The sequence below is a fragment of the Leuciscus leuciscus genome, assembly GCF_965113295.1.
Source record: "Leuciscus leuciscus genome assembly, chromosome: 17".
NCBI lineage: Eukaryota > Metazoa > Chordata > Actinopteri > Cypriniformes > Leuciscidae > Leuciscus > Leuciscus leuciscus.
This window is the reverse complement of record NC_138741.1, coordinates 34201972-34229338: the sequence shown is the minus strand read 5'-3', so window position 1 is coordinate 34229338 and position 27367 is coordinate 34201972. Positions and strand designations below refer to the sequence as shown.

Genomic DNA, 27367 nt, shown 5'->3' with positions numbered 1-27367 from the left:
TCTGCGTTCATTCATTCACACAGAAACGCGATTTACTTGAGAATGAAAAAAAAAACTTACTACATTATTCCATCCGTTGCTCCTCGAAATACCAGCACTTCTGAGGTAAGTTTTCCATTATTATTATTCCTCACAGCGCTGCGAGACAGTGTAGACAACTACACTTATCTGAATAAACTTGATGTGTTTTCTCGAGCTGATATGTGGGCGTTCACAGTTTGTATGGGATCGTCTCAGTCATTTGCGTTTGAATAGCGCGCGCTCTCCGTGGGCGGGGCCGATTATAACGTAATGAGATGAGATGAGCTCGACTGGAATCGCTCTCTTTTAATACAGATTTCACAAGATTAGAATATTTGTTTTTTTATATAAATTACTTCATTTAAAAGAAGAAAATTCAAGCTTCATGCCTGTGTGTCTGTATGCCTGTTTGACTGAGTATTCGCTCAGTTATTGTTAATTTTCGGACGCGTTTCAGAATGGACTTCACTGGCAGAGAGAAGGCAGAACTCGCTTCGTGTTTATTTTTCTTTATTTGGCAAAAAGCACAACACTTTGTTTTTATTGTGAGTATACACAAAAATAATACACATTTAACAGAATCGATTGATGTATGAAACTCCTATGGAAAATCAAAGTCAACAGAGTATTTATGAGTTTCTTTTACATTGACAAAAAAAAAGCGAGCTGGTATCGCCGGCGATACCGTAGACCTCAGGGGGTTAACTTGTAATCTTTCAAATGATTTTTTTAATCAAAGCTGGAGATAGGTGTGTGTGTGTGTGTGTGTGTGTGTGTGTGTGTGTGTGTGTGTGTGTGTGTGTGTGTGTGAGAGAGAGAGATATATATAGAGAGACATATATAGAGAGAGAGAGTGTGTGTGTGTGTGTGTGTGTGTGTGTGTGTGAGAGAGAGAGAGAGAGAGAGATAGAGAGAGATATATAGAGAGAGTGTGTATGTGTGTGTGAGAGAGAGATATATATAGAGAGACATATAGAGAGAGTGTGTATGTGTGTGTGTGTGTGTGTGTGTGTGTGAGAGAGAGAGAGAGATAGAGAGAGATATATATATAGAGAGAGAGAGTGTGTGTGTGTGTGTGTGTGTGTGTGTGTGTGTGTGTGTGTGTGTGTGAGAGAGAGAGAGATATATAGAGAGATATATAGAGAGTGTGTGTGTGTGTGTGTGTGTGTGTGTGTGTGTGTGTGTGTGTGTGTGTGTGTGTGTGTGTGTGTGTGTGAGAGAGAGATATAGAGAGAGTGTGTGTGTGTGTGTGTGTGTGTGTGTGTGTGTGTGTGGTCTCCAAACCAAGATGTTACAGCGGCAGTAGTGTGGTGAGTCTATGTATAAGGTTATACACCTGTGCTGGTGAGGGGAGTGTGATTTCACATATTTTAATGCTGTGAAAATCCCACTCCCCCTGCTAAACCCATCTTGTTTTTTAGCAGTTTTTTTTTGTTTTGTTTTTTAAAAGGGCACCTGACCGCAAAGCAATTGCTCCAGCTATTTTAATTGTATATCCATAAGCTATGTAAGATGTAAAATTGAAAGAATGAAACAAATAATGCTTTTTGGGGCCCTAATGTGCTGGAAAATAACTATTAATTAAAAAAAATGTCTAAGGTTTCTTTACATTCATAGCTTTAAGTGTCAATTTGTCAGGGTTTACAGAGGAAGCAGACAAGATGGTAAGTTTAACTCTTTTAATTGCAGAATGAACGGAGATGCAGAAAGATGGTGAGTAACAGCAACACAGAAATAACAGTGAATGCTTAGCTGATTGGTAAAGTCTTTCTCTTTCTCTCTCTCGTAGTATAAGGCTGAAGTGGAAGGCGGACTGGCAACAGGATGAGGCGCACTGGCAGAAGGATGTGGAATAGCGACAGGTAAGTATCCAGGTAAGTGAGTGGGGAGTCTGTGAGTCATGTAATGACGAGACCAGACAAGTGACTGCAGGGAGAGTGCACCTTATAAAGGGAGTGCTGGTGATGGGACACAGGTGACAGTGATTAGTAATCCGGGGATAATGAACGGGTGACTGGATGAGAGGGCGGAGAAAGAGAATGAGTGGGTGGAGGTGATGATGAGTGTGGTGGTGGAGATGGAATCCTGACAGTACCCCCCCCCCCCCTCCCGAGGCGGCTCCCGACGCCTGAGAAGGGCGCTGCCGGCGGCGAGGTCGACCCCGACCCCTGGGTGCTGGACGGTCCGGATGGTCTTCATGGAACTGGGAAAGTAGGGCTGGATCCAGGATGTCATCACGTAGAACCCAAGAGCGTTCTTCTGGCCCGTAGTCCTCCCAGTCCACCAGGTATTCCAGACGGGGACCTCGCCGCCGGGAATCCAGGATGGTATGGACGCGGTAGATTTGTTCCTCTTCTACAGGAACGGGAGGAGGAGGTACGTCCGTGGAAGTGCCATCTGTGGGAACAGGAATGATTGGGTCAGTGAAAGGTTTGAGTAATGAAACGTGAAATGATGGTGAAATCCAGAACTGAGGAGGAAGGTTGAGTCTGTAGGTAACTTCGTTCAACTGCCTCTGGATGGTGAATGGTCCGATGAATCGACGACTCAGCTTACGGCAAGGCAGTCGGAGGCGGATGTCCCGAGTTGATAGCCATACCTTCTGTCCTGGCCGATATTGAGGTGCATCAAGACGACGACGGTACGCATGTTCCTTGTGCCTCCGAACTGCCTGTTGGAGGTGCACATGAGCTGAGTCCCATACCCTCTCGCTCTGATGGAACCAGAAGTCGACAGCTGGAACCTCCGAGGGCTCACCCGACCAAGGAAAGATTGGAGGCTGATATCCGAGAATACATTGGAAAGGGGTGAGCCCGGTGGTGTTCTGCCGAAGGGAGTTCTGCGCGTACTCGGCCAAAGGGAGGTAGCGGCTCCAGCTGTCCTGGTACTGATGGCAGTATGTACGCAGGTAACGTCCTATCTCCTGGATCTTCCGCTCAGTCTGTCCGTTCGTCTGAGGGTGGTAACCAGAAGAGAGGATGACAGTGACCCCGAGGAGCTTAAAGAAGGCGTGCCATACCCTGGAGATAAACTGGGGTCCCCTGTCCGAGACGATGTCCTCTGGGATACCGAAATTCCTGAAGACATTATTGAAGAGAGCCTCTGCTGCTTCAAAAGCTGTGGGAAGACCAGGTAGAGGAATCAGTTTACAGCCCTTGGAGAACCGGTCCACAATGACGAACACGCAGGTGAAGCCTCCAGAATTGGGTAGATCAGTCATGAAATCTATGCTGATATGGGACCATGGTCGTCGAGGAAGAGGTAACGGCACGAGCTTGCCTTCAGGTAGCCTCCTCGGGGTGTTGGTGATGGCACAGACTGAGCATCCGCGGACGAACTTGGAAACATCCTTGGAGATGGACGGCCACCAGTACCGTTGACTGAGGAGCGAGAGGGTATGCTTGCTACCCGGATGTCCAGAGCCCGGAACAGAATGAGCTGAGTCCAGAAGGGGTGTCCGAAGATGTGGAGGTACGAAGATGCGCCCTTCCGGACCTCCCGGCGTAGCGGGTTGGCGAGCCACTTCTTGGGTGATTTGTTGGTCTAATTCCCAGAGGATGGGACTGAGGATCATGGCTGGAGGGAGGATAGTCTCAGGATGAAGGTCTTCCACAGAGGCATGATGAAGCCGAGATAGTGCGTCCGCCTTGCAGTTCTTACTCCCAGGCCGATATGACACCACAAAGTCAAACCGAGTAAAGAAGAGAGCCCAACGGGCCTGGCGAGGGTTCAGTCTTTTGGCTTCTCTGAGGTACTCGAGGTTACGATGATCTGTGATGACCTCGAATTGATGGTTAGCTCCCTCCAGCCAATGCCTCCACTCCTCGAGGGCCAGTTTGATGGCCAGCAGCTCCTGGTTGCCGATGTCATAGTTCCGCTCCGCCGGGGACAGCTTTTTGGAGAAGAAGGCGCATTGGAAGGAGTTTAGGTGGCTCACCCTGCCGCTGAGATAATACAGCTCCAACTCCAGTGGAAGAGGCATCCACCTCTACCACAAATGGAAGTTCAGGATTTGGATGGACGAGGATAGGAGCTGTAGAGAATGCTTCTTTTAGGCGTTGGAAGGCCTGACTCGCGCTGGAAGAGAAGGACAGAGACTTGGGCCGTCCTTTAAGTGATGAAGTAAGAGGAGCACTGATTTGACTGTAATTTTGGATGAATCGTCTATAGAAGTTAGCAAAACCTAGGAATCGTTGAAGTTCTTTAACGGAAGAGGGTTGTGGCCAGTTCTGTATGGTTTCCACCTTCCTCTGGTCCATTTGAATGCCGTGTTGATTGATGATGTAACACAGGAATTGCACGGTTGTGATATGAAATTCACACTTTTCCAATTTTAGATATAACCGGTGTTCTCTCAGTTTCTCCAGTACCTGGATGACATGTTGGTGATGCTCAGACAGTGAAGAGGAGTAGATGAGTATGTCATCTATGTAGACCACTACGAATCGGTTGAGGAACTCACGAAGGACTTCATTCATGTATCCCTGAAACACGGCAGGAGCGTTGGACAATCCGAAGGGCATAACCCGATATTCGTAGTGGCCTGAGGGGGTCACGAAGGCTGTCTTCCACTCGTCCCCTTTCCGGATTCGAATCAGGTTGTACGCACTTCGGAGATCCAGTTTTGAGAAGATGCGTGCACCTCGTAGCTGTTCCAGGGTGGCTGGGACCAGAGGAAGGGGATAGCTGAACTTTATGGTTTGTGAATTCAGTTGACGGTAGTCGATACACGGCCGCAAGCCTCCATCCTTCTTGGCCACAAAAAAGAAGCTCGAAGCGGCAGGGGAGGTCGATGGTCGAATAAACTGCTGTTCCAAGGCTTCCTTAACATACTCTTCCATGGCCTGCTGTTCCGGGATGGACAGAGGGTATACGCGACCTTTTGGTAGGATGGCTCCGGGTAGCAAGTCGATTGCGCAGTCCCATGGCCGGTGTGGTGGTAATTTAGTTGCCAGTACCTTACTGAATACATCCTGGAACGCCCGATACTCCACTGGGATCTCAACCTGAACTTGAGTCTCAGGGCTTTCCACCGAAGTCGAGCAGAGAGGAGCACTGGATTCACCCGTAGTAGACTTGGAACGAACTGAAGGTTGAGTCTTCTTGATAGAACTAAGACAGGAAACGTGGCAGTCTTCACCCCAACGAAGAATTTCTCCGGTTTCCCAGTGGAGTGTTGGCTGATGTTGTACTAACCATGGGCGTCCCAGGATGATATCCGCGGTGGACTCCTCCAGCACCATAAACGAAATCTCCTCAGTATGCAAGCAGCCTATGCAAAGAATTAAAGTGGGTGTGTAGTGACGAACACAACCTCGTCCCAATGGCTTGCCTTGTATGGTCTGTATTGGAAGATCTTGGGCGAAGCGGCGTCAGCGGATATTCAGCTTCGAAACATTGGGTGGATATAAAGTTCCCCGCTGACCCGGAGTCGATGAGAGCTTGCGCTGGGAAACACACAGGACGTCAGGATATGTACTCTGGTACGGATTAAGGATTCAATTTTTGGAGTTAGCTGAATTGAACTTACCGCCGGACGCGGAGGTCGAATGGGACAGGTGCTGAGGAGGTGTTTCTCAGATCCACAGTATAGACAGAGATGATGCTGAATTCTGCGCTGGCGTTCAGAGGGTGACAGATGGGTGGAGTCAACTTCCATTGGGATAGGTGCTGGAGGAGTGAGGGATGTAGCCGCAGGCGGAGAACTTACAGTGGGTGTAGACTGATCACAAGCTGTAAGGCGCTGGGAGATGCAAATAGATTTCTGGATCAGATTCTCTAACCCCATGCTGTCTTCGTACACAACCAACAGATGGCGGATGTTGGGATTTAAACCATGTCGAAAAGCTGTGATCAGAGCGGTCTCATTCCAGCCGCTGGATGCGGCTAGAGTGCGAAACTGCAAGGCAAAAGAACTCACCGATGATTTTCCTTGACGAAGATTATACAGTTGGTCGTGAACAGACAGTTCGGAGACGGTTTGCCCGAAAACCTCCTTGAAATGTTGAGTGAAATCAGTAATGGATTTTACCACTGTAGACTCTGAATTCCACAACGACTGAGCCCACTGAAGTGCTTGTCCTGATAGAAGGGAAATCATAAAAGCCACTCGGGCGGAATCGTTACAGAATAGATGTTCATTCATGGTGAAATATAATGATGTTTGAAGGAGGAACCCACTGCAGTTCTCCGCCTCACCGGAGTAGGTCGCTGGCCGGGCCATGGGACTCGCAGAGGCAGTGAACGAAGCAGCGGGAATATGCGGAAGTGAACGTGATGGAATGGAAGCAACGGATTCGGCAGGAAAGTCCGTGTATAAGTCCTCGGAAGACTCCGCGTTCTGCATGTTGCGGTCTGGTCTTCTGTCAGGGTTTACAGAGGAAGCAGACAAGATGGTAAGTTTAACTCTTTTAATTGCAGAATGAACGGAGATGCAGAAAGATGGTGAGTAACAGCAACACAGAAATAACAGTGAATGCTTAGCTGATTGGTAAAGTCTTTCTCTTTCTCTCTCTCGTAGTAGGGATGGCTGACGCGAAACAGTCGTTCCGAAGCTTTGCGAGATCCCGAAGCGCAGATGTTTCGAAACACTGATCCGAAGCGTGATTCAAAACACCCATGTCACGTGACTATGGCCAAACGAAGCCTCGAAGTGTTTCACCAAGTGTTTCATCAGGTGTGGTCCGCCGAATCAGCGTTTGATTGACACGGTCAGGAACAGACCACACAATCGCACATATGTATAAAAGTGAAATCAACGCATTGACCTCGTGGGTTTTTGTGAGAGGAGTTTGATTTTGAGATAGCGGATTTTTGGTGATATAGTGACATAGAGTGATCTGATATAGAGTGCGATTTGATTAGTTATAGGCTATTTAGGCTTACATTTAAATTTACACAACACATTGACTGATAGGCTAGAGACAGACAGAGTGTATATAGTGACACATTAATAGATACATATGTGACGGGTCACTCCATCCTACTGTTGCTGCTACACATCACCACGGACAACCACTTGGATCAGGTTTCTTTATTGCTGGAACACAGTATGACAGTGTGGAATCGTGGGATCAGCAAATAGATCTCGGGACAACAATCTAAATAGCATGTAAAGCAAGTGACAATTAGCACGCTAGTTCACATGAAAATATGCTTGGTTGCAAATCTCTAAAACATGGCTTTACAAGACACATAAATCATCAACTAAACTCAAAATAGTTAACTGAAATCATTATAAGTACATTGCGTGCAGGGCTTGACATTAACACCCGCCAACCCGCCAAATGCGGGTGGATTTTGCTCGTGGCGGGTAACAAAGTCACTCCAACTAGCCACTTTGGCGGGTTGAATAATTGTAGTCTTTTCAAAAGGCATCTGAAATAAGTGTGACACACTACAACTCCCATGAGTATTAGGGCTGTCGACGAATATTCTAAATTCGAATATATATTCAAATAGTTTTAAAAAACAGAATTTCGAAGGTGAAAATGAATATTCGAATGGGGAAAAACGCCCGCGGTAGCAGAGGCGCGGCTGTCTGCTTTGCGAGTGGGCGCGCTGCCTGAGGGGTCAGGGACAGGTCATTTTATTTAATGTTAAACAGAAACATTACTAAAGTGTAGGCTACTGTACTGACTGAATAGATATTGCATGAATAAGGTAGGTTAGATACAGCAGTTTCATGCACTGCAGGCTTCCACTGGTTTGATTATTTACCGTTTCATGTCAAGGAAAAGTTCCATGTTTACCACAGCACAGCTCGCTCGGAGCGTTCAATGTCGGTTCTATATACTGTAAAACTTCAATTAATGTTAATAATATTTGTTTCAATCACTGAATGAAGCCTGCTATATAAGAGTCGCGACCTTAAATTGCTTGCACAAAACTCTTGATCAGCACTCAACATTTGCTTATTGTTGTTGTTCATTCAGAGAGCGTGACGCCTCATTCACGCCGCAAGACCTCCAGACGCGCGTAAACGCATCTTTACATTGACTTAACATTGAAATCACTCGCGCCAGACGCTCTATTCGCGTTTGGTGTGAACGCAGGATGAGGGTGAGAAAGAGAAAGAGTGCCTGCGAGTGAGCGAGCGAGCGAGAGTGAGGTCTGCGGTCTTGGCCATTAGTTGATTTACTTGTTTTTGTGTAGGTAATACGTTGTCAAATATGTTTAAACTTAAATAAACTACCTATACAAGTAGTTATGTCTCTTTGTATTAATTTGTCCTGTTATTGACGTAATGCGCGTAATTGACAAAATGCGCAACCAGATGTTCGAATAGCTCGAATATAGGCTATGCCTGCGTCCCAATGTGCATACTATCCATCCTAAATAGTATGTGACATTGTCAATACTATTTAGGGCAGATAGGGTGGATAGTATGCACATTGGGACGCAGGGTTTTATGTTTTTTTTTTTGTTTTTTTTTTTTTGTGAATATTCGAACGTCATTTTTGAGCAATTTTGACAGCCCTACTGAGTATTACATGCACACAAGCTGTGTCCCAAAGTGAAGGCTGCGTACTTCGAAGGCCGTATTTGAAGGCCGGATGGCCGTATTTGAAGGCCGATTGCGTCACCGCGGCGCGACGAAGACCGTCCCAATTCAAACACTGCACGCTTCGAAGGCCGCGTTTGAAGGCAGATTGCGTCACAGCAGTGCTAAGAAGGCTGTCCCAATTCAAACTCTGCACGCTTGGAAGGCCGATTGCGTCACCGCGGCGCGACGAAGGCTGCTCCAGTTTGGTATGTCATTCAAATGCGCCGCCAAATGCGCACTTCATTTCTCTGACAAACGAAGGATACAAAAATGGATACTTCATGGCCTACCCTTCCCCAGAATTCATAGCGCGCCGGTGACGACCAGTATATAAACGGTGAGTGACGACCATAGACTGTAAAAAATATGGACAAAGCGTCTGTGACGTCACCCATAGACTTCTGAAGAACGGTTTTGAGGCCGTTTATGGGGGGTATGGGCGGCGCCATATTTCAATACAAATGTTCAGAAAGGATAACTTACAGGTATGATGTGTTGTGTCAGATCATGGCCGAGACGTCAAATTTCAGGAATTCCACTCGGCGCAGCCTATGCTCGTTGTCAGCTGTCAATCAAGCTGTCAATCGCGCCCTTATTTGTCATACATTTTATATCTAAACTAACGAGTTAGAAAAAAATTCACCCCCCTCACAGTTGTCAGGCACTCGGAACCTATCGAAAAATACAATAAAAGTCCATGGGACCAACCTGTAAAAACATGAATTTATGCTGTGAAAACGGACATTTTAACATGGGGGTGTATGGACATTTGCTCCCTTTTGGGACCTGCCCCTAGCGGATTTTCGATGTATTGCAGTTTTTCGCACTTCCGGGTAGGCTTCATTTTTCAGATTAGAATGTTGCCGCTTGGTGACGACGCAACTTCACGCAAGTTTATTCCAAAAAAAATGTCGGGTGTCTGTAGTGTGGTGGCCGAGGAATTCACTTATAAATGTAAGTATTGTGTTTTAATTTATTAAAATAACTAGCGAAACAAGTGTTAAAAGCATGAATGTGGACCAATCACTGAACCCCCTGTGTGAAAACAATCAACTGAGTTAAATTAAGCAAATACTACATTTAATATCAACAAAAATGCTTTTCTTGCTTAGTTGTTTGGTTTTGTTCTAGTATAAATATCAAAAAAAATATTATATTAAGAAGCATTTATTAGACAAGCAAAAGTTATTGTTTTGTTTTGGGGAAAAAATAACTCCATTAAGTGAGTTTATGCTTAAAATAAGCAAAATAATCTGCCAAATGGGGTAAGAAAAATAATCTTGTTTTCAGTTTGATTTAAGATTATTTTGCTTAACCCATTAGCAGATTATTTTATTGTTTTAAGCAATACTCACCTAATTTTCCCCCAAAACAGGAAATGTTTTACTTGTAGGCTAAATGCTTCTTGATTTAAGAATTTTCAGATGTTTGAACTAGAAACAAGACAAAATATTAAGTAAGAAAATATTTTTTGCAGTGAATTTCAAGTAGGAGGGTATATTCAAGTAAATAAAACAGGAGCACAAATCCATCTGAAATGTGGTAGATAAAAATTCCTGAAAAACATAGCGGTGTCTGCAATACATCGTTTAATTTACCTGAAATAGCCAGCGAAACAAGTGTTAAAACCCAGGGGTGTTTCTTAAAAAACCTGAACTTAAACTAAAAAACTGCAGCTTCATTTATCAGGTGGTCTGAGGCAAAACCTGTTGTAATTCTTTTTGTTTCAGGGACCAAGGAGCAAACGGCTGACTTCATTAAATTAAGGGCCGAAAATGATTCTCTTTTTACAGGGGCCAAAAACTCGGCCACTGTGGCTTGGAGGTAAAAGTCATAAAGTCATTAAAGTCATTAACCATTTGTAATATTTCCACTAGCTGCCTCTTGTATGCAAAAATTAACCCTCACCCTATACAAAGCCCACAGCAATGAGACAACTAGTTAAGGCAATAGTCTTTCTCTATTTTGTATTTTTTTGTCTACAAACGTTTTAAGCAAACTTGAGGATCCAGGAATATAATCCAGGAGTATTTTGTATGCATGTACTGCTGTGTGATTTTTTCTAATGTTAAGATTGCAACCCTGTCTTAATATTTTTCATAAGGCTTTCCTTTTTTCTTCTTTTTTAGGAAAATTCTGGAGAAAATGGACCTGCTGGGGAAGGTCACTCCCTTGCAGGCCAAAAGAAAATGGGACAACTTTAAAAAAAAATACAAGGTAAGCAAGTTAATTGACACATCTTTGCTGAAATGTATTGTGGTGTTCTTGTTGTTAACAACAGGTATGGTGTATTTGCTCTGCCTTAGGATTGCAAATGTCCTGGGACAGGTGAGGGGGTGAGCGGGAAATCCACTGCGGAAACTTGGCCATGGTTTCTCCTCATGGATGAGGTTTTGGGACAGAGGCCTTCCAACAACCCCCCTGTCCTAATTGCCTCCCTCCCTGAGGACAAACCAGGGCCAAGTTCAGCCCCAGCAGCCCCAGCAGCCCCGGCAGCCCCGGCAGCCCCGGCAGCCTTGGCAGCCTCAGCAGCCCCAGCAGCCCGAAAAAGAGGCAGCGACGAGCTCATTGAGCTAATGAGGGAGGACATGCAATTTCAGAGGGAAACGGAGGAGACGAGAGCACAAGAGAGCAGGGAGAGAATGGACAGACTGTTTTCTCTCCTTGAGAGAATGGTAGAAAAAAAAAAAATTTTAGTTAAGCAATTTTGGTATTTATGTTTTTTGTCACTTATTTTTACATGATACAAAGTAATTTCTCTACACTGTTTGTGTTGAGTTAAAACCTATATGGAATTTAAGTTATTTGTAAAAGAGGCAAGGCAATTTTTGTACATTGTTTATTTTTGTAATACGTTTTACATATGGAATTAAAAAAAAATACATTTGGAAATAAAACAATTGTTCTTGACTTGTATACATGTTTTTTTTAGCATGTAAAATGAAAATGATTTCAAGTACTTTTTACAAATATTTACAACAACAGGAAAACAATTCAAATTAATGGTACATAAATCAGATTGAAAAAAAAAAAAAAATGTATGCACACTTTCAGCTGAGCAGGGAGACCCTGATGGTGCTGCTGGACTGGGATGTGCTCCACAATAGAGACCCTGGTAAGGCCTCCTGCTGGTGGGACATCATCTGGGATGGTCTCCAGAGTGTTTGAGTGCATATTTCCACTGTCCACTGCATTGTATATCAACAGGTTTGCAGGGCTGACTCAATCAACGGCTGCCATCTCACTGAGATATTTTCAGAAAGAGGGAAAAGTAAAAAATAAACTCAACTTTTTTCCTCATGCATTGTAACTTTACAATTCTCTTACTTGCCTGTTACAAATAGTCGTGGTCAATTGGCACCTCCTCCAGGGCAGACACCTCTGCAGACAGCTGGTCACGCCACGGAGCACCACTGACCGTCTCCAAACCGTGCTCCCCCTCATCCTCTGCATCATCCTCCTCATGCTCATCCTCCGGGGCCATGATGTCACCAACCCCAAGGCAGATGTTATGGAGGATGGCACAGGGTGTTATGACCTGAAATGGAATAAAGGAATTAATTTATATTTTTTAACAGATTGCGTTTATTATTTTGCAGTATTTTTAAAATGTATTTTTAATTCACTTACGTGAGGTACAAAGGTGTGGTGCACCTCCAGCGCTTGCAGGAAGATGGCCCTGAACCTGGTCTTCATCATCCCAAAAGCACGCTCTATAATGGAGCGTGCCCTGGAATGATGAACATTAAAGCGCTGGGCTCCCACACCTCGTACCGGCCTCTTGTAGGGAGTGATGAGGGGAAGTGGGTGTTGGAGACATGGGTACCCGCCGTCTGCGAGGATGAATTGCCCTGGAGGAGGGTACACTGACCTCCTGAACAGTGGGCTGTGGCGGAGCACTCGTGCGTCATGCACTGACCCGGGCCAGCCCACGTAGGTGTCAATGAAGCAGCCCTGATGGTCACAAACAGCCTGGAGGATGATGGACGGGAACAGTTTCCTGTTCCTGTAGCATTGACCATCAGGACCGCTTGGAGGCTTGATGCGGACATGGCAGCCGTCGATTGCTCCTGCAGCTTTCAAGAAAGCCCGGTGTCTTGCCAGCCCTGCAAACCCACGGCAAACTGCCTCCAGGTCTTCTGGGGTGTTTGGGAGGTGAATGACTTGGTGGCGAATGGCCACCACCTCCTCAGCGACCCGGTGGACAATGCGGTGGACAGTGGAACGAGGCATATCAAATGCTCTGGAGACGACCCTGTATGATGTACCACACGCCAGCCAGAAAAGAAATACCAGGGTCTCTATTGTGGAACCCCATCCGTGTTGCCGGTCATTTCTCAACAGGTCCAGCAGCACTCTCAGGGCCTCCCTGCTCAGCCGAAAATCAGGTCGAGTGTCTTCCATCTCATTAAAAAACCTGTCCAGCACTGGAACGTCCAGGTTTATTCTGCAGTACAGGGGTCTGGTCTTAATTAGGGAAAGAAGGAAAAGAGAAATTAATTGTGTACCACATTGGGGAAAAACTTCTAGTCATATTTAAAAGTAAATGTGTTATTTTGCATACTCTAATGCATCAAGAGTAAAAGTAAAAGAGTAAAAGTAAAGAAGTAAAATGCAACATAGCAGAAATACTGATGCAAAACCATATACATATATGTATATGGTTTTGCATCAATATTTCCGCTATGTTGCATTTTACTTCTGAATAGGTTGAAGGTTGTTACATTTAAAGTACTTTATATAGCCTACTGTTGGGTAGTTTAACTTACAAAAATACATCATATTGTAAACGACCATGTTTTTTGTAGTATTGCTGTCCTGTGAGGGGAAAAAAGTACTTCAGTACTTTACATTTGTATGTGAATGCTTAACAAATGTAATTCCTTACAGTCCACCATCACATTATTAACAAATTGTTGCCAACTAACTTATGGAGGTATTGTTGCCTAGCAATACCTTTTTATTTTTTATGTTTAAACTGTGTAAAAACAAAACAGGGTTTAAAAACCTGTCAAAATATGTTCACCATGGTCAAGAGAATAAACTATATAAAATTGAATCTTGGTAAGATTTAAGTCAACATTCAAACCATTTTGTGTATTTTGTATTTTCATATGTATCATTAGATTATTCAAGTAAGTTGAACCAATAATTAGCTACATTTAAAAGTGCAATTAAGGACCAGCAAACCAGATAAATTTACCTGCCCATGGTCTTGGCAAAGCCTGAGATACATCACCCGGCGGCGCCGGGGATGAATCCCCAACATCTCCTCCAGTAACATATAAAAAATAAAAATAAAAATGAGCAATTCTGGCTCCATATTTACTCGTTTCAATTGCAATTTGAAATTTCACAAATGTCATGTAGGATGGCAGCTCTCCTCTCGCACCGTTTAAAAGGCGGTAATTGGGGACACCTGGTGGCTCAATTAGATATCCAATGAAGGCGACATTCGTAGCCTCCTTCGAAGGCCACGTAGGCTGCATGCTTCGAAGTCTGCGTCCTTCGAAGGATGCAGCCTTCACATTGGGACACAGCTACAGTGATGCCTTGCGCTTGCGCGCTAGTGACCGACAACACAGAAACGAAGAGACAGCTAGCTGCCCTGCTGGAGTTACGCCGTATGCCGGTGGAGCTATGTGGCGACATATAATACATAATACATAGTTTTATTTTTAAAAAGGAGCTTTACACACAACCTTATCAGAGCTAATGATAATTACCTGTATTGTTATATATTTATGTAGTCTTGATTTGGGTGTGTACAGTGGTTTTACATTTAAAAGGGTTGTAAATCTAGTTCAAGTCAATTTTAGCACGCCATAGTCAACTTTTATCAGGTAATTTCACAACAACAAAATGTGGCTAGTAAAAATGCTGTGTGGCTAGTAACTTTGGAAAACCACTAGCCACATTGGCTAGTGAGCAAAAAAAGTTAATGTCAAGCCCTGATTGCGTGACAAAATACGAGACATATGTACTTAGAATTATAAGAAAACATCGATTGTCCCAGACCTCCCAAATTGCGTGACTTACCCATTATCTCTTTATCTCCAGTGTGGGTAAATGCAACGCAAATCCCACAGTCACACTGAATCAAACTGCCCCTAGATGGCATAGTTGCATCACTTTTAATATAATTTAACTAGCAACTCTTTTTACTCCGCTACACATAGATATATATAGCAAGCTAGATTAATAGATAGATACATATAGATAGATAGATACATAAATACATAGATAGATTATTATAGATATATATAGATACATAGATACATAGATAGATTATATCTAGATACATATCTAGGTACATATCTAGATACATAGATAGATTCATATAGATAGATACATAGATAGATAGATTTGGATAGATAGATAAAATGGAGGCTCCCCAGAAGAGATGCTGTACATCTGTGGTGTGGGAGCATTTCCGTTTAGAAACCCCAAATAAAGTGAGATGTGTGTATTGTGATCGGCAGCTAGCCTACTGCAACCATACATCATCCATGATGCGCCATTTGAGGAGAATCTGAAATTTGCGTATTTGCCCAGAACTCATGATCCACTAACTTACTGGAAAGAGAGAGCAGTAATCTTTCCTCATTTGTATGTCCTAGCTAAAAAATATTATCTGAAAGAAGAAATATTTCTTAAAAAGAAATTATCTGTAAAAAAATAAGTAGGCTAAGTCCTTCCACAGCAGAGAAATTAATATTTTTTAATAAAAATCTCTAAAAAAGTGAGACATTGTGGCTTGATTTCTTTTATTAATATTCATTTTGCAGGACCAAAATAACATTATGCACAGTGAGGAGCCAATAGGTTACAAGCTTCACATATTAGAAAAATACAATAATAAAAAAACAACAACATTTTTTAATGGCTCGTCATGGTTGTTTCAGATCAACACCTGCAAGTGACCACTAGGTGTCACCGTTGAGACGGGTGTCGGATTGATTCGAAGCCTCGAAACAATATGGCCCATTTGGTTCAACTGTTTCATTGCTTCACGAAGCCTCGATCTGCCCACCACTATCTCGTAGTATACCCAGGATGGAAGGCTGAAGTGGAAGGCGGACTGGCAACAGGATGAGGCGCACTGGCAGAAGGATGTGGAATAGCGACAGGTAAGTATCCAGGTAAGTGAGTGGGGAGTCTGTGAGTCATGTAATGACGAGACCAGACAAGTGACTGCAGGGAGAGTGCACCTTATAAAGGGAGTGCTGGTGATGGGACAATCAGCAATCAGCTGGGCAGAGTTCTGGAAACTGCCACAGGCTCGGCTCAGTTTCCTCATTAGGGCAACATACGACACCCTCCCGAGCCCTAAAAACCTCCACCAATGGCTTGGAACAGAGCAATCCTGTGACCTCTGTGGGACCATCAATGCCTCACTCCAGCATATTCTGTCGGGCTGTAAAACAGCACTGACACAGGGTCGGCTCAGATGGCGGCATGACCAAGTGCTCAGGAAGCTGGCAGAGGTGCTGGAGGAAAGTCGACAGGAGGCAAACAACCAGAGTCCATCAGGGAGCCAATGCAGGATCCACTTCATTAGGCAGGGGGAACACGCAATGCATACCATCAAGAGACAACCCGCCAAGCTATTAACACCAGGGGCGGTGTGGAAGATGGAAGTAGACTTGGGAAGGCAGCTCCAGTTCCCACAGGAGATATGCAGCACCACCCTAAGACCAGACATGGTGCTGTGGTCTGCAGCTGTGAAGTCAGTAATACTGATCGAGCTGACAGTGCCATGGGAGGAGGGACTGGAAGCTGCCTATGAAAGAAAGAAGGCAAAGTATGCAGATCTGGTTGCGGAGTGCAGGGAAAGTGGATGGAGTGTGAGGCTGTACCCGGTGGAGGTGGGAGCCAGAGGCTTTGTGGGCAGATCAACATCACGTCTGCTCAAGGACCTGGGACTACGGGGAGCCACACTGAGCAGATCTACCAAAGAGCTCTCTGAGGAAGCTGAGAAAGCAAGCCACTGGCTCTGGCTGAAGCGACAAGACAAGGCTTGGGGTGTAAGATCTAATTAGGTTTTGCTGCAGGGGGTGTCAAGGAGACGTCCCTGTTCACTGCCCCGCCACCATGAGACGTTCTGGGTTAAGGGGCGAAACGTCAATGAGCGGTGGTTCCCAGCTGAAGACCCTGCAGCAAAACCGTGTGGTATGCGGACAGGTTTAGGCCTGCCTCAGAGAAGAGGACGCCTCTGCCATGCATAGTCCACCAAAGGCACCGTTGGAGGTGCGACAGGCCTAAGGCCCAGCAGAAAGACCATCTCGCTGTAATGAATAATGTCTTATTTCTATTTTTAAGATGCAATTAAGCAAAAAAACAAACAAACAAAAAGACAGGTATTTGACTCATATATGTACAATATGTATTTGATGAACTCTTAAAGCCTATCTTTGTGGAAAAAAGGTTAAATATTATTATTTTTAATGACATTCATGTGCAATGGGGAGAGTAATACAATATTTTCCTATGAACCACAGCGTGTTTAACACACAAACGATAAGTTCAGTTCAATTAAGTGAAATGAACAGTTTTGCTTTGATAGCTGGTATAGCTTTATTCCTTACCCGTCGAAGTTATGGTTTGAATCTATCTGCCATGTTTTCTGTTTGTTTGCGTTTGTTCTTTGCATCATTTATCTACTTCTGTTAATTTATTTAAGTGTAGACAAAGCTTCCATGCAGGATCTGGGTGCTCGCTGTGTGAAAAATCGATCGTGTAGGCTACTGTAGTGCATTTAAACTCGCGAAGGGGAGTGCGATTTGTCCGGGGAGTCGGATTTTGGGCGGATTTCCAAGTGGGCGGGTTTTGGTGAGCTTTTGGGCTGGAAATCCCTGTCCCAATCTGGCAACACTGGGCGAGGACAGTCTGCGCAATGAAAGCCCGTTGCAGAAGCCGCGGGAAACGCTTTATAAAGCAGCTTTCTGCCATTGGAACTCATTCTCCTTCACCGACGATCTCCTTCTCTTCGCTGAGACTCTCCGAGAACTGAAGCATCAGACAGCAGATCCAGCGATCTCTCCTCGATAATAACACTGAGCTCAATATGCCTTTACCGGACTCTATACCTGAAACACCTGTAACCCGGCCAGCTTTGTCTGTTTCACAGATACTGCAGTGGTTTGCTTGTGTCAGTGGTTTGGTTTCAGCTGGATTTCAATGCTCGTCTTCTCCAAAGCTACGGCTCGTCGCACAGCTCTTTTCGACAGCAAACATGATCGGTTCAGGTGTACTTCACTTGGTGGAAGTGTTCTCATCTGAGTTTAGCTGGATGAACCTGATTTCAGCTGTGAACCAAATTGGATGTGGTGTGATTCGGGAGTTCAGAGGATTTCAGCGTTTGACCAGAGCAGCTCAACAAGCCGATGACAACATAATATAATGCGGTGAGATCCAGGCAGTCGAGGAAACTGAGGAAAGATGGAAATGAATAATCACTAATCAATAACGAATGAAAAGAAAAAAAATAACTAAGGAAAAATAAAACATTTTTTTTATATTTTAATGTTGTACTCAAATGACTGAATGTGACACTTCTCTGGTCCAGTATGTCTGTATAAACTGGCTTCAGAAACTACAGCCGTTTGAAGATCAGAAGATCCTTCAGTTTGCATCGTCGTCTTTCATCTATCATCTTCAAGAGCGAATGTGATGGGACTGTTTTCCAGAAAGTTCCTGACAGTTCTTGACAGGGGCGTCAGACAGGGGGTAATAGTGGAACTGAGTAACGGGCCCTTGGCGAAGGGGGGGCCCCACAAAGATATATTGATGGTGTTGTGAGGGGCCCACCTCTTGGTTCTGTGACTGGGGCCCAACATTTGGTGCTACGCCCCTGGTTCTTGAGATCTAGCTGTTAGGTTGGTGTAGAGTTGATAAATGTTGCTAGCCCTTTAAGGTTGGGGTTACATGGGAAGGTGGGTGTGATCCGGTTGGACCGGCGGGAGTGTAGAACAGGAGAAACAAAATAAAAAAGACGTAACACGTTCGGTTGTTAAGGAGTGCATGGAGACATTGAGAGATCAGAGCCGGACGTGGGAAACACAACGGTATCCCTTGATGAGTGCAAACAACCCATGAATTCTGTCCTACAGCTCTGTTCAGTTCAGTCACCCTATTCGGTTTTGGAGGATGCCTGCAAGGTTAAGCCAATTGTGGATTCATTTCTTTCGACAAGGGGACTTCACTTGCTCCATCTTAACATCAGAAGCCTTCTCCCTAAAATCACAGAGATACGTCTCCTCAGTAACAGCAATAAGGTGGGACTTTTTTGTTTTACTGAGACATGGCTGGACGACTCCATTAAGGATGCTGAAATTGAAATAGAGAACTATTTTTTAATCAGGAGAGACCGAAACCGGAAAGGTGGAGGTGTGTGTGTTTATGTGAGATCGGACATTGGTTTTAATCAGAGAACGGACTTGAATAATGACCAAATTGAAGCGGTCTGGTTAAACATTCTGTTGCCGAAGAGCAAGCCTATTTTAGTTGGAGCATGTTACAGGCCACCTGATAAGACAATGTTTTATGAAATTCTGGAAGAAGTGTGCTCAAAGTGTATGGACTTTGTCAAATCGGAAGTTATCATGATAGGAGATTTTAATACTGATATTCGAAAAACTGACCGTTCTGGCTATAAGGCGTTAATGAATTTTTGTCGCTCATTTAGTTTACATCAGCTGATCAAAGAAACAACACGTGTCTGTTCTTCCACTCAAACTATTATTGACCTTGTTTTAGTGTCAGATAAGTCTAGGATAACAGAAAGTGGAGTAATTGATTATGGATTGAGTGATCATTCTATTGTTTTCTGTACTCGAAAGATTAAGAAAGCAGTGTTTAATTGCCATAGGTCTATAAGAATTAGGTCGTTGAAAAGATATAGCAAAGAAGCACTCAATGACTGTTTGAATTTAGTAAACTGGTCTGTTGTGCTGCATTGTAAGGAAGTTGATAAAGCATGGTGCTCATATAAAGGTATGTTTTTAGAAGTTGTAGACAAAGTATCCCCTTTTAAAGTAGTAAGAGTTAAACAGAGGACAGAACCCTGGATAAATGATGATATTCTCAAGGCAATTAGAATGAGAAATAAGAAGTATGATACATTTAAGAGAAATAAGGATGATCAGAATTGGGCAGAGTACAAAAAGGCGAGAAATGAAGTGAGCAGATTAGTGATCAATGGTAAAAAGACCTATTTTAATGAGAAAATTGTGCAATATAGAAATGATTCAAGTAAATTATGGAAGTACCTCAAGCAGCTTGGCTACAGTAATAGGCTGAAAACAAAAACTAGTAACATAACTCTTGATTTGGGGAATAATGTTACAGCAGAAAAGATGACAGTGGCAGATAGTTTTAACAATTTCTTCTCATCAGTTGGCAGTTGTGGGCAGTACGGTGAAAGTCACATCTTTGAGTTTTACTCTCGGCAAGAAGTCAAACCAGATGGCTTCTCTTTTGAAAAGGTGTCAGAGGCAGTTGTACTTGAGAAACTTAAAAACCTGAATAGCTCAAGTGCCACTGGCTTTGACAATATTCCATCTAGATTTTTAAGAGATGCTGCTGAGGTTATAACCCCATGTATCACCCATATCATAAACATGTCTATTGGACAAGGATATTTCCCTAATGATTTCAAGCTTGCCAGAGTAATTCCACTTCACAAGAAAGGGAGTAAATTAGACCATGGAAACTATAGGCCGGTTTCTATTCTTTGTAGTCTGTCAAAGATAATTGAAAAGATTATTTTTGAACAGATTGACAAATATTTCGCATCACACAATCTACTCTATGAGTTCCAGTCTGGCTTTCGTAAATCACATTCCACTGACACCTGTTTATTGTATCTAACTGACCACATTAGGAGGGAGGTAGATAAAGGTCATTTTTGTGGTATGGTCATGTTAGACGTACAGAGGGCCTTTGATACCGTTGACCATGGTATTTTGGTACGTAAATTAAAAGCCATTGGTTTTAATGACTTAGCAGTCAAATGGGTGAGATCTTATCTGAAGGATAGGAAGCAGGTGGTGGATATTGGAGGAACAATGTCTCATCCACAGTGTATAGAATGTGGGGTTCCTCAAGGGAGTGTTTTGGGCCCACTTTTTTTCCTTCTATATATAAATGACCTTAAGTCTGCATGTTCATGTGAACTTTTTTTATATGCAGATGATTCTGCGTTATTGTTTTCACATAAAGATAAGAACATAGTTGAAAGAACTCTAAGTGTAGAACTATCGAATGTCAGCAGGTGGATGTCAGATAATAAGCTATCACTTAGGGGAAACAGAAGCCATACTGTTTGGTTCAAAAATAAAATTGAAAAGATCCCCTGGTTTTAAGGTTTTAGTTGGTGATAATGAGATTAATGTAAAGGACTCGGTTAGTTACCTCGGCTGTGTGCTGGACTGCCACTTGTCTGGAGTGGGCCAAGCACAAAAGGTACTTATGAAGGTAAATCAAAGAGTACGTTTTTTGTCCAGAATCTCAAAGTTTTTGGACAAAAAAGCTATGTTAATTCTGGCAAATGCTCTAATTCAGCCTTATTTTGATTATGCATGTTGTTCTTGGTACAATGGTGTCTTAAAGCACCTGAAACTCAGGCTTCAGACTGCTCAAAATAGGGTTATAAGGCTTGTTTTGAACCTCCCCATGAGAACTCATCTTGATATTTCTCACTTTGAGACTATTGGGTGGTTAAAAGTAGAAGATCGAGTCTCTCAGATTCACCTGTGCATGGTACATAGGACGGTACATGGGGCTGTCCCGAAATATTTGAATAATTATTTTAATAGAGTGAGAGATGTTCACAGCTACTCTACCAGAGGCAGCTCTACTGATTTTGTACCTCCAAGAGTTAAGAGTAATTTAGGTAAAGAGTCCTTCTTGTTTGTAGCAAAAAGTTTGTGGAACAGGTTGCCAGGAAATTTAAAGATGACCAGAAGTTTAGTAGGTTTTAAGCTGGCACTGAAAAAATGGCTCAGATGCCAATTGTAGTATGACAATATTTTATAGCTTTGACGGATCTTATTTGGTGTTTATATGGATGTGATGCTTGATTTATTGCCACTAGCTCTGTCCCCCCTTCCTCAGGACCTCAATGGAAATAAGCCCTAGGGCTTTATTGTGTTATCCTGACTTTGTTTTGTTTCTTTTAATATATGATGCAAAGATGTATCGTATTTTTAACAAAATGGTCAAATAAATCAATACAATACAATAATTCTGAGCAACCTTGCACAAGAATGAGGAGATTTAAAAAAGAATGGCTTTTTGATTGTTTGGATTTATTTACAATACAACATAATCCAAAGATACACAACTAATGACAAAAAAGCACATTAGTGAAAACAATGATCCAAAGACAGAGACCTTTGTGCCATTCCTTAAAACATTGTGCATACTTTTCATTTCCAAGGTGTTTGATTTTCCACTTTACCACTTTACCATTTTCATGTACAGAGACTCATGTGAATGTTGAAGTCAGCAGGACTCATCAGTGGGTCATCTGGTCCCTGTAAAAAAAACAAAAAACATCTGATATCATGAGAAACTATAGGGATGCATGATTTTGGGAATACATTTTAGAATCTTCTGGTTAAAATTGCTTTTTAAAAATCACAGAATACACACACACACAAATATTTCCAACAATATATAATGAACACCAGGTTTGTTGTGCGTTGTAGGCATAGGCTACGCATAGTGCTGCATAAAATAATAATAACAACGGCCTATTACAGGCGGCCTATATATCGTTAAAAAGGAACACTTCAGTAACAACTACGCTAGAGAAAAATATATTGATTATCATATGTCACGTCAAATGTTTCCATTCGTTATGATGTTATGAAATGAGATTGGAGTAAAAAACATGAAGCCTAATGTTTGGTGCGTTTTGCTTTTCAAACGCACAGCGCGTTTTGAATATGAAACATTCAAACGCACAGCATGCTCCAAAATATGAAACATTATGTTTACTATATTATACATATCTACGTTTGAGCAGATATCCACAAACACATTATTTAACAGTAAACACGGGTCTAAATATTATCATATTCACCATATATCTAGCAACAGTTCAACTGCAATATGAAGTTCATGCAACAATAACATTAGGCTACTAATATAATTCAGAATACATTTCTTACCTTGCATCTTTTTTGTCTTCAAATCGCGCTCTTCTTCTTCTGAGGTAAATCCAATGTAAGCTCACGCCGTGTCTTCCAAACTCGACGAAAAGCAGAGACTGATGAAGTTTGGTGTTTTGTTTTTGAGGTAACGAGCGCGTTCGCGTTCCATGTGGAGATTTGCCATCGCTTTTGCGCGAGTGGGCGTGGTCAAATTAAAAATAATGAGCAAGGGTTTGAGAAACTGGACATCTTGTTGGTTTTATACAAATTACTTAAACAGAGAATAGTAGTTTTCATTTTGAATCCGATCATTTAAAAGTACACACTTAAATGTTTAAAGATATATGGCTCATAAATGTGTGGCAAGTATTCGCTGAGTTTTGTTTCAGTTTATAGATGTACTCAAGAAAAAAAAGTTCACCGTGACGGAGTGGCAGAAAGCACACCCTGTTTATTTTCTTTATTTTACAAAATCACAATGTTTTGATTTGATTGTAAGTGGACACATACAGAAGTAGACATATCACAGATTCTTTTTTCATATTTCTTTTTTCTGTATGACCATAAATTACGGAATAATTTAAGTCTATTGTGCTACTATGTGAAGAAAATCCAGCAAAACGCGCCGGCGTGTTTGCCGACCCCAGAGGGTTAAGGCACCTCCCTTCGAGCCACTCCAGTCGGCTGATCTGAAGACCCTCTCTCTTAAAACCGCTCTGCTGTTAGCACTAGTGTCAGTTAAAAGAGTTGGGGACTTACAAGCTCTCTCTACGAGTGCTTCCTGTCTTGAGTTCGGGCCTAATGACTCCAAGACATGGATATGTACCTAAAGTGCTCTCAACTCCATTCAGAGCCCAGGTAATCTCCCTATCGGCTCTTTTCTCATCAGAAGACAATAGTGACGCATACATGCTCTGCCCCGTTAGGGCTTTGAGAATTTATCTGGAGCGTTCTGCCTCATTCAGGCAGTCAGAACAGCTCTTTGTCTGTTTCGGGGGCCGCACCAGAGGGTTTCTGGTCACGAAACATATAGATGGATAGTGGATGATATCGGCGAATTGCACGGCGTTTTAAAATGGGTTCCCATAGCGTTTGCAACGCAATATGAGAGAACCGTTCTCGAAAGGGAATGTACTCGGTTACTTGTGTAACTTCGGTTCCCTGAGAGATAAGGGAACGAGTATTGCTTTGCTAGCCGTGTTATTTCGCTTATGTCAGATGCTTTGCTTCAGTCGATTTAACCTGGCCTATGGCGATATTTGCTGGATTTATACCCTTCAGCCACGCCCCTTTTGGCGTGCTCAAGGCTAGCAAGGCGACAAGCGCTCTGATTGGACCGCGCGTCCTTGCTGAATCGCCATAGGTTCGTGCAGTTGCCGCAGCACAGCCAATCAGCACGTTTCAGCCAGCTATGATGTGCTCGCTGTGCAGCTGCACTGCGGTTTGACTTCAATATTCTCAAGAAAAGGAGTTTTCCCATAGCGTTTGCAACGCAATACTCGTTCCCTTATCTCTCAGGGAACCGAGGTTAGGTAAGTAACCGAGTATGATAATTTTATCTGACGTTACATGTAGAGTTTAAGACGAACCAATTTTGATCAAAATCAAATGAACAACCTAGGTTAACAATGTTTTAAATAAAAGCAATTGAGTTTAAAAAGTTTTAAAAGTCATAACCATGGTTCTTTTGGGGTTTTAACTGTATTAACCATGTTTTTTTTGTTTTTTGAGAATTGCGTATTTTAAGTATTGAGATTATGATATTGCAGTTTTTTTAACACTAGACAATCAGGAAAAGTTAAATCATACACTTACACAGACTGTATATGATGTATAAGATGAGTCATATTTACAAAAACAAATCATCACATCTTTCTGACTTTTATTTCAGAAGCATCATACAGGACTACATTTTCTTGAATAAATGATTAAATAACAAATAAATATTTTAACATTCACTTGTCGCCACTTAGTGGCGAAACAATGTAATCGATAAATGCGTTATTTTAAGCGCCAAGTTTCTATCAAAAGCTGATTTTAATCGCTATCGTAGACATCAGTGTTCATATTTGAACTTTAAACTTTTATCCAAATACTTCTATGATAATTTTAACTATTGCATCACAGAAATTATGATACTATGAGGTTGGAAAGAGTATTTGTGAAGCTGTTTCATTACAAAAAAAAAAAAAAAAAAAACTGCATAACATGATCAATGAGTATGAGAACATGTATCCCGACGCTGCTTTTATTATCCTGGGAGATTTTAACCACTGCAATCTGCGGAAGAGTATTCCGAAACTGTATCAGTTTGTAACCTTTCCCACTAGAGGAAAAAATATTCTGGACCAGTGTTATAGTAATATTAAAAATGCTTATACAGCGGAGCCCGAACCGCATTTTGGAAAAGCTGATCATTTAGCAATTCTCTTAAAACCAACTTATATAAGAAGACTATCCGATCCAGTTACAAAGAAAGTTGTTAATATCTGGACGGAAAGTGCACTGATGAACTTGCAGGGCTGCTTAGAGGCTACAGACATGAATGTCTTCAAAGATGCTTCAGAGGACATTCATGACTACACAGAGACTGTCAGTTACTATATTAACTGGTGTACATCTATCTGTGTTCCTTCTAGAACTGTACGTATTTTTCCAAATCAAAAACGCTGGTTTAATGGTGATATACGTTTAAAGATTAAGCAAAGACAGGTAGCATTTAAAGCAGGGAATGGGGAAGAATATAAGAAAGCCCGATACGATTTGAGGAAGTCCATTAAAGTAGCAAAGAAGGCATATTCCCAAAAACTTGAAAGCCATTACATGCAAAACGACACACGCAGTATGTGGCAGGGAATTCAGTCTGTTACTAATTATAATAAGAGAAGCACAAACAGGATGGAGATTAAAGATGCCACCTTACCAGACTGCCTTAACAATTTTTATGCTAGGTTTGACCGACTGAATGGGGACACTCCATCAAAACTCGGTTTGAATACTGAGGAATGTGCGCTCCATGTCACACAAGAACAGGTCCGAAAGGTTTTTGGGCAGTTAAACCCCCGTAAGGCAGTGGGACCTGATGGTGTATCGCCGAAAGTTTTGAAGGTCTGCGGGGAACAACTGGCAGGTGTGTACACAGACATTTTTAATCTGTCTCTTACACATGGAGTAGTTCCACGCTTATTTAAGTCATCCATTATCATACCTGTCCCCAAAAAAGCAAACACTTCTACCTTGAATGACTTCAGGCCAGTCGCTTTGACCTCAGTCCCTATGAAGTGCCTAGAGAAACTTGTGCTCAGACATATTAATTCTGTGGTTCCTGACACTGTTGACCCCTTACAGTTTGCATATCGCCCTAATAGATCAGTGGATGATGCAGTGGCCATGACTTTGCACTTTACTCTTCAACATCTAGACAGAACTGGAACATACGTTAGAATGCTTTTCCTGGATTATAGTTCTGCTTTCAATACGATCCGACCTGGAAAGCTAATTGAGAAGCTGGCTGACCTCGGGGTCCCATCCACCACCTGTAACTGGGTTTTGGATTTTCTGAGTGACAGACCACAAAAAGTGAGGATGGGAGGTAACATCTCAACTGAGCTCACTTTAAGCACAGGAACACCTCAGGGATGCTGTCTCAGTCCAAAACTCTTTACTCTTTACACACATGATTGTGTTACTAACCAGAACAACACTGCGATTATCAAATATGCTGATGACACAACTGTTCTGGGCTTGATTAAAGGGGGGGATGAGACTGGTTACAGGCTGCTGGTTGACAAAATTCTGGCTTATGGGGATGATAATGACCTCATTCTTAACTTAGATAAAACAAAAGAATTAATCATGGATTTTAGAAAGAAGAAACCTTATTTACAGCCACTGATCATCAAAGGGACGGAAGTGGAAAAAGCTGAGAGTCACAAGTTCCTAGGCCTGCACGTGGCATCAAATCTGAATTGGACCATAAACACTGCTGTCACAGTGAAGAAGGCCCAACGGCGGCTCTATTTTATCAGGCTGCTAAGAAAGGCAGGACTCAGCCGCAAACCACTTATCCAGGCCTATAGAGGACTTGTGGAAAGCATTTTAACAAATGGGATAACTGTGTGGTTTGGAAGCACTACCCAGGCAGAAAGGAGAGCTCTCCAAAGGGTGATAAAGACAGCACAGAGAATCATCGGATCGGATCTTCCATTTATGGATGCTCTATATACACAACGCTGCAGAAAGAGAGCTAAGAACATTCTCAGGGATACAAACCACCCTGGACATTTAATGTTCAAGCCTAAACACTCAGTATATAACTTGAGATATGGCAGACCGGACAGTATTATATCACACAGGGTGCGGTTTTATAACAGCTTTTTCCCTGCGACGGTTAGACTGATGGCGAAGGACATAACAGGGGAAACATGTGTCAGTCTCTGTTAAATAGACATTTCTCTTTATTATAGTAAGCTTTTAACACTGACAATAATATGTATTCTCTTGGGAAGGTCTTCCTTTTTAACTAAATTAAATCAAATGTGCAATAATGTTATTTAAAGTTTAATTTTAAGCAAAAATCTTAGTATGTGAGTATGCTTGACAGGTTTTGTGCTGCTCTTTGTTAATTGTTTCTAAAGAGTCT

General features: G+C 42.6%; 2 protein-coding genes and 2 long non-coding RNA genes across 5 annotated transcripts in view; 2 read left to right on the top strand and 2 right to left on the bottom strand.

Moving 5' to 3' along the window:
* The window catches only part of LOC309479463 (uncharacterized protein), a 323172-nt gene that overhangs the window by 208823 nt on the left and 86982 nt on the right, over positions 1–27367 (top strand). The gene's annotated exons all lie outside the window — the stretch shown is intronic.
* On the top strand, positions 9897–11305 carry LOC309479771. Its single transcript, XR_014199429.1, has 3 exons — positions 9897–10390; positions 10696–10783; positions 10873–11305. It is a non-coding gene; the product is annotated as an uncharacterized lncRNA (long non-coding RNA).
* On the bottom strand, positions 11425–14033 carry LOC309479770 (putative nuclease HARBI1). Of its 2 annotated transcripts, XM_082143962.1 has the most exons (4): positions 13770–14033; positions 12197–13033; positions 11894–12104; positions 11425–11806 (listed from the first exon to the last, which is right to left on the bottom strand). In XM_082143962.1, the coding sequence occupies exons 1-3, from the start codon at positions 13887–13889 to the stop codon at positions 11901–11903; spliced, it is 1161 nt and encodes a 386-aa protein (XP_082000088.1). In that variant the 5' UTR covers positions 13890–14033; the 3' UTR covers positions 11425–11806; positions 11894–11900. The 2 variants fall into 2 exon arrangements, with proteins under 2 accessions (XP_082000088.1, XP_082000087.1); XM_082143961.1 differs by having other exon boundaries at positions 11425–12104.
* The window catches only part of LOC309479524, a 51399-nt gene continuing 38862 nt past the window's right edge, over positions 14831–27367 (bottom strand). Inside the window, exon 3 of the long non-coding RNA XR_014199266.1 lies at positions 14831–15605. This is a non-coding gene — a long non-coding RNA (uncharacterized lncRNA). The remainder of the gene's footprint in view (positions 15606–27367) is intronic.

Excerpts from the sequence above, each read along its gene's own strand:
- LOC309479770 (XM_082143961.1), bottom strand. The coding sequence starts at position 13,889 with ATGGAGCCAGAATTGCTCATTTTTATTTTTATTTTTTATATGTTACTG. Across the intron at positions 13,034-13,769 it reads TTTGCCAAGACCATGGGCAG|ACCAGACCCCTGTACTGCAG; the intron begins GTAAATTTATCT and ends TCCCTAATTAAG. Across the intron at positions 12,105-12,196 it reads ACCACACCTTTGTACCTCAC|GTCATAACACCCTGTGCCAT; the intron begins GTAAGTGAATTA and ends ATTCCATTTCAG.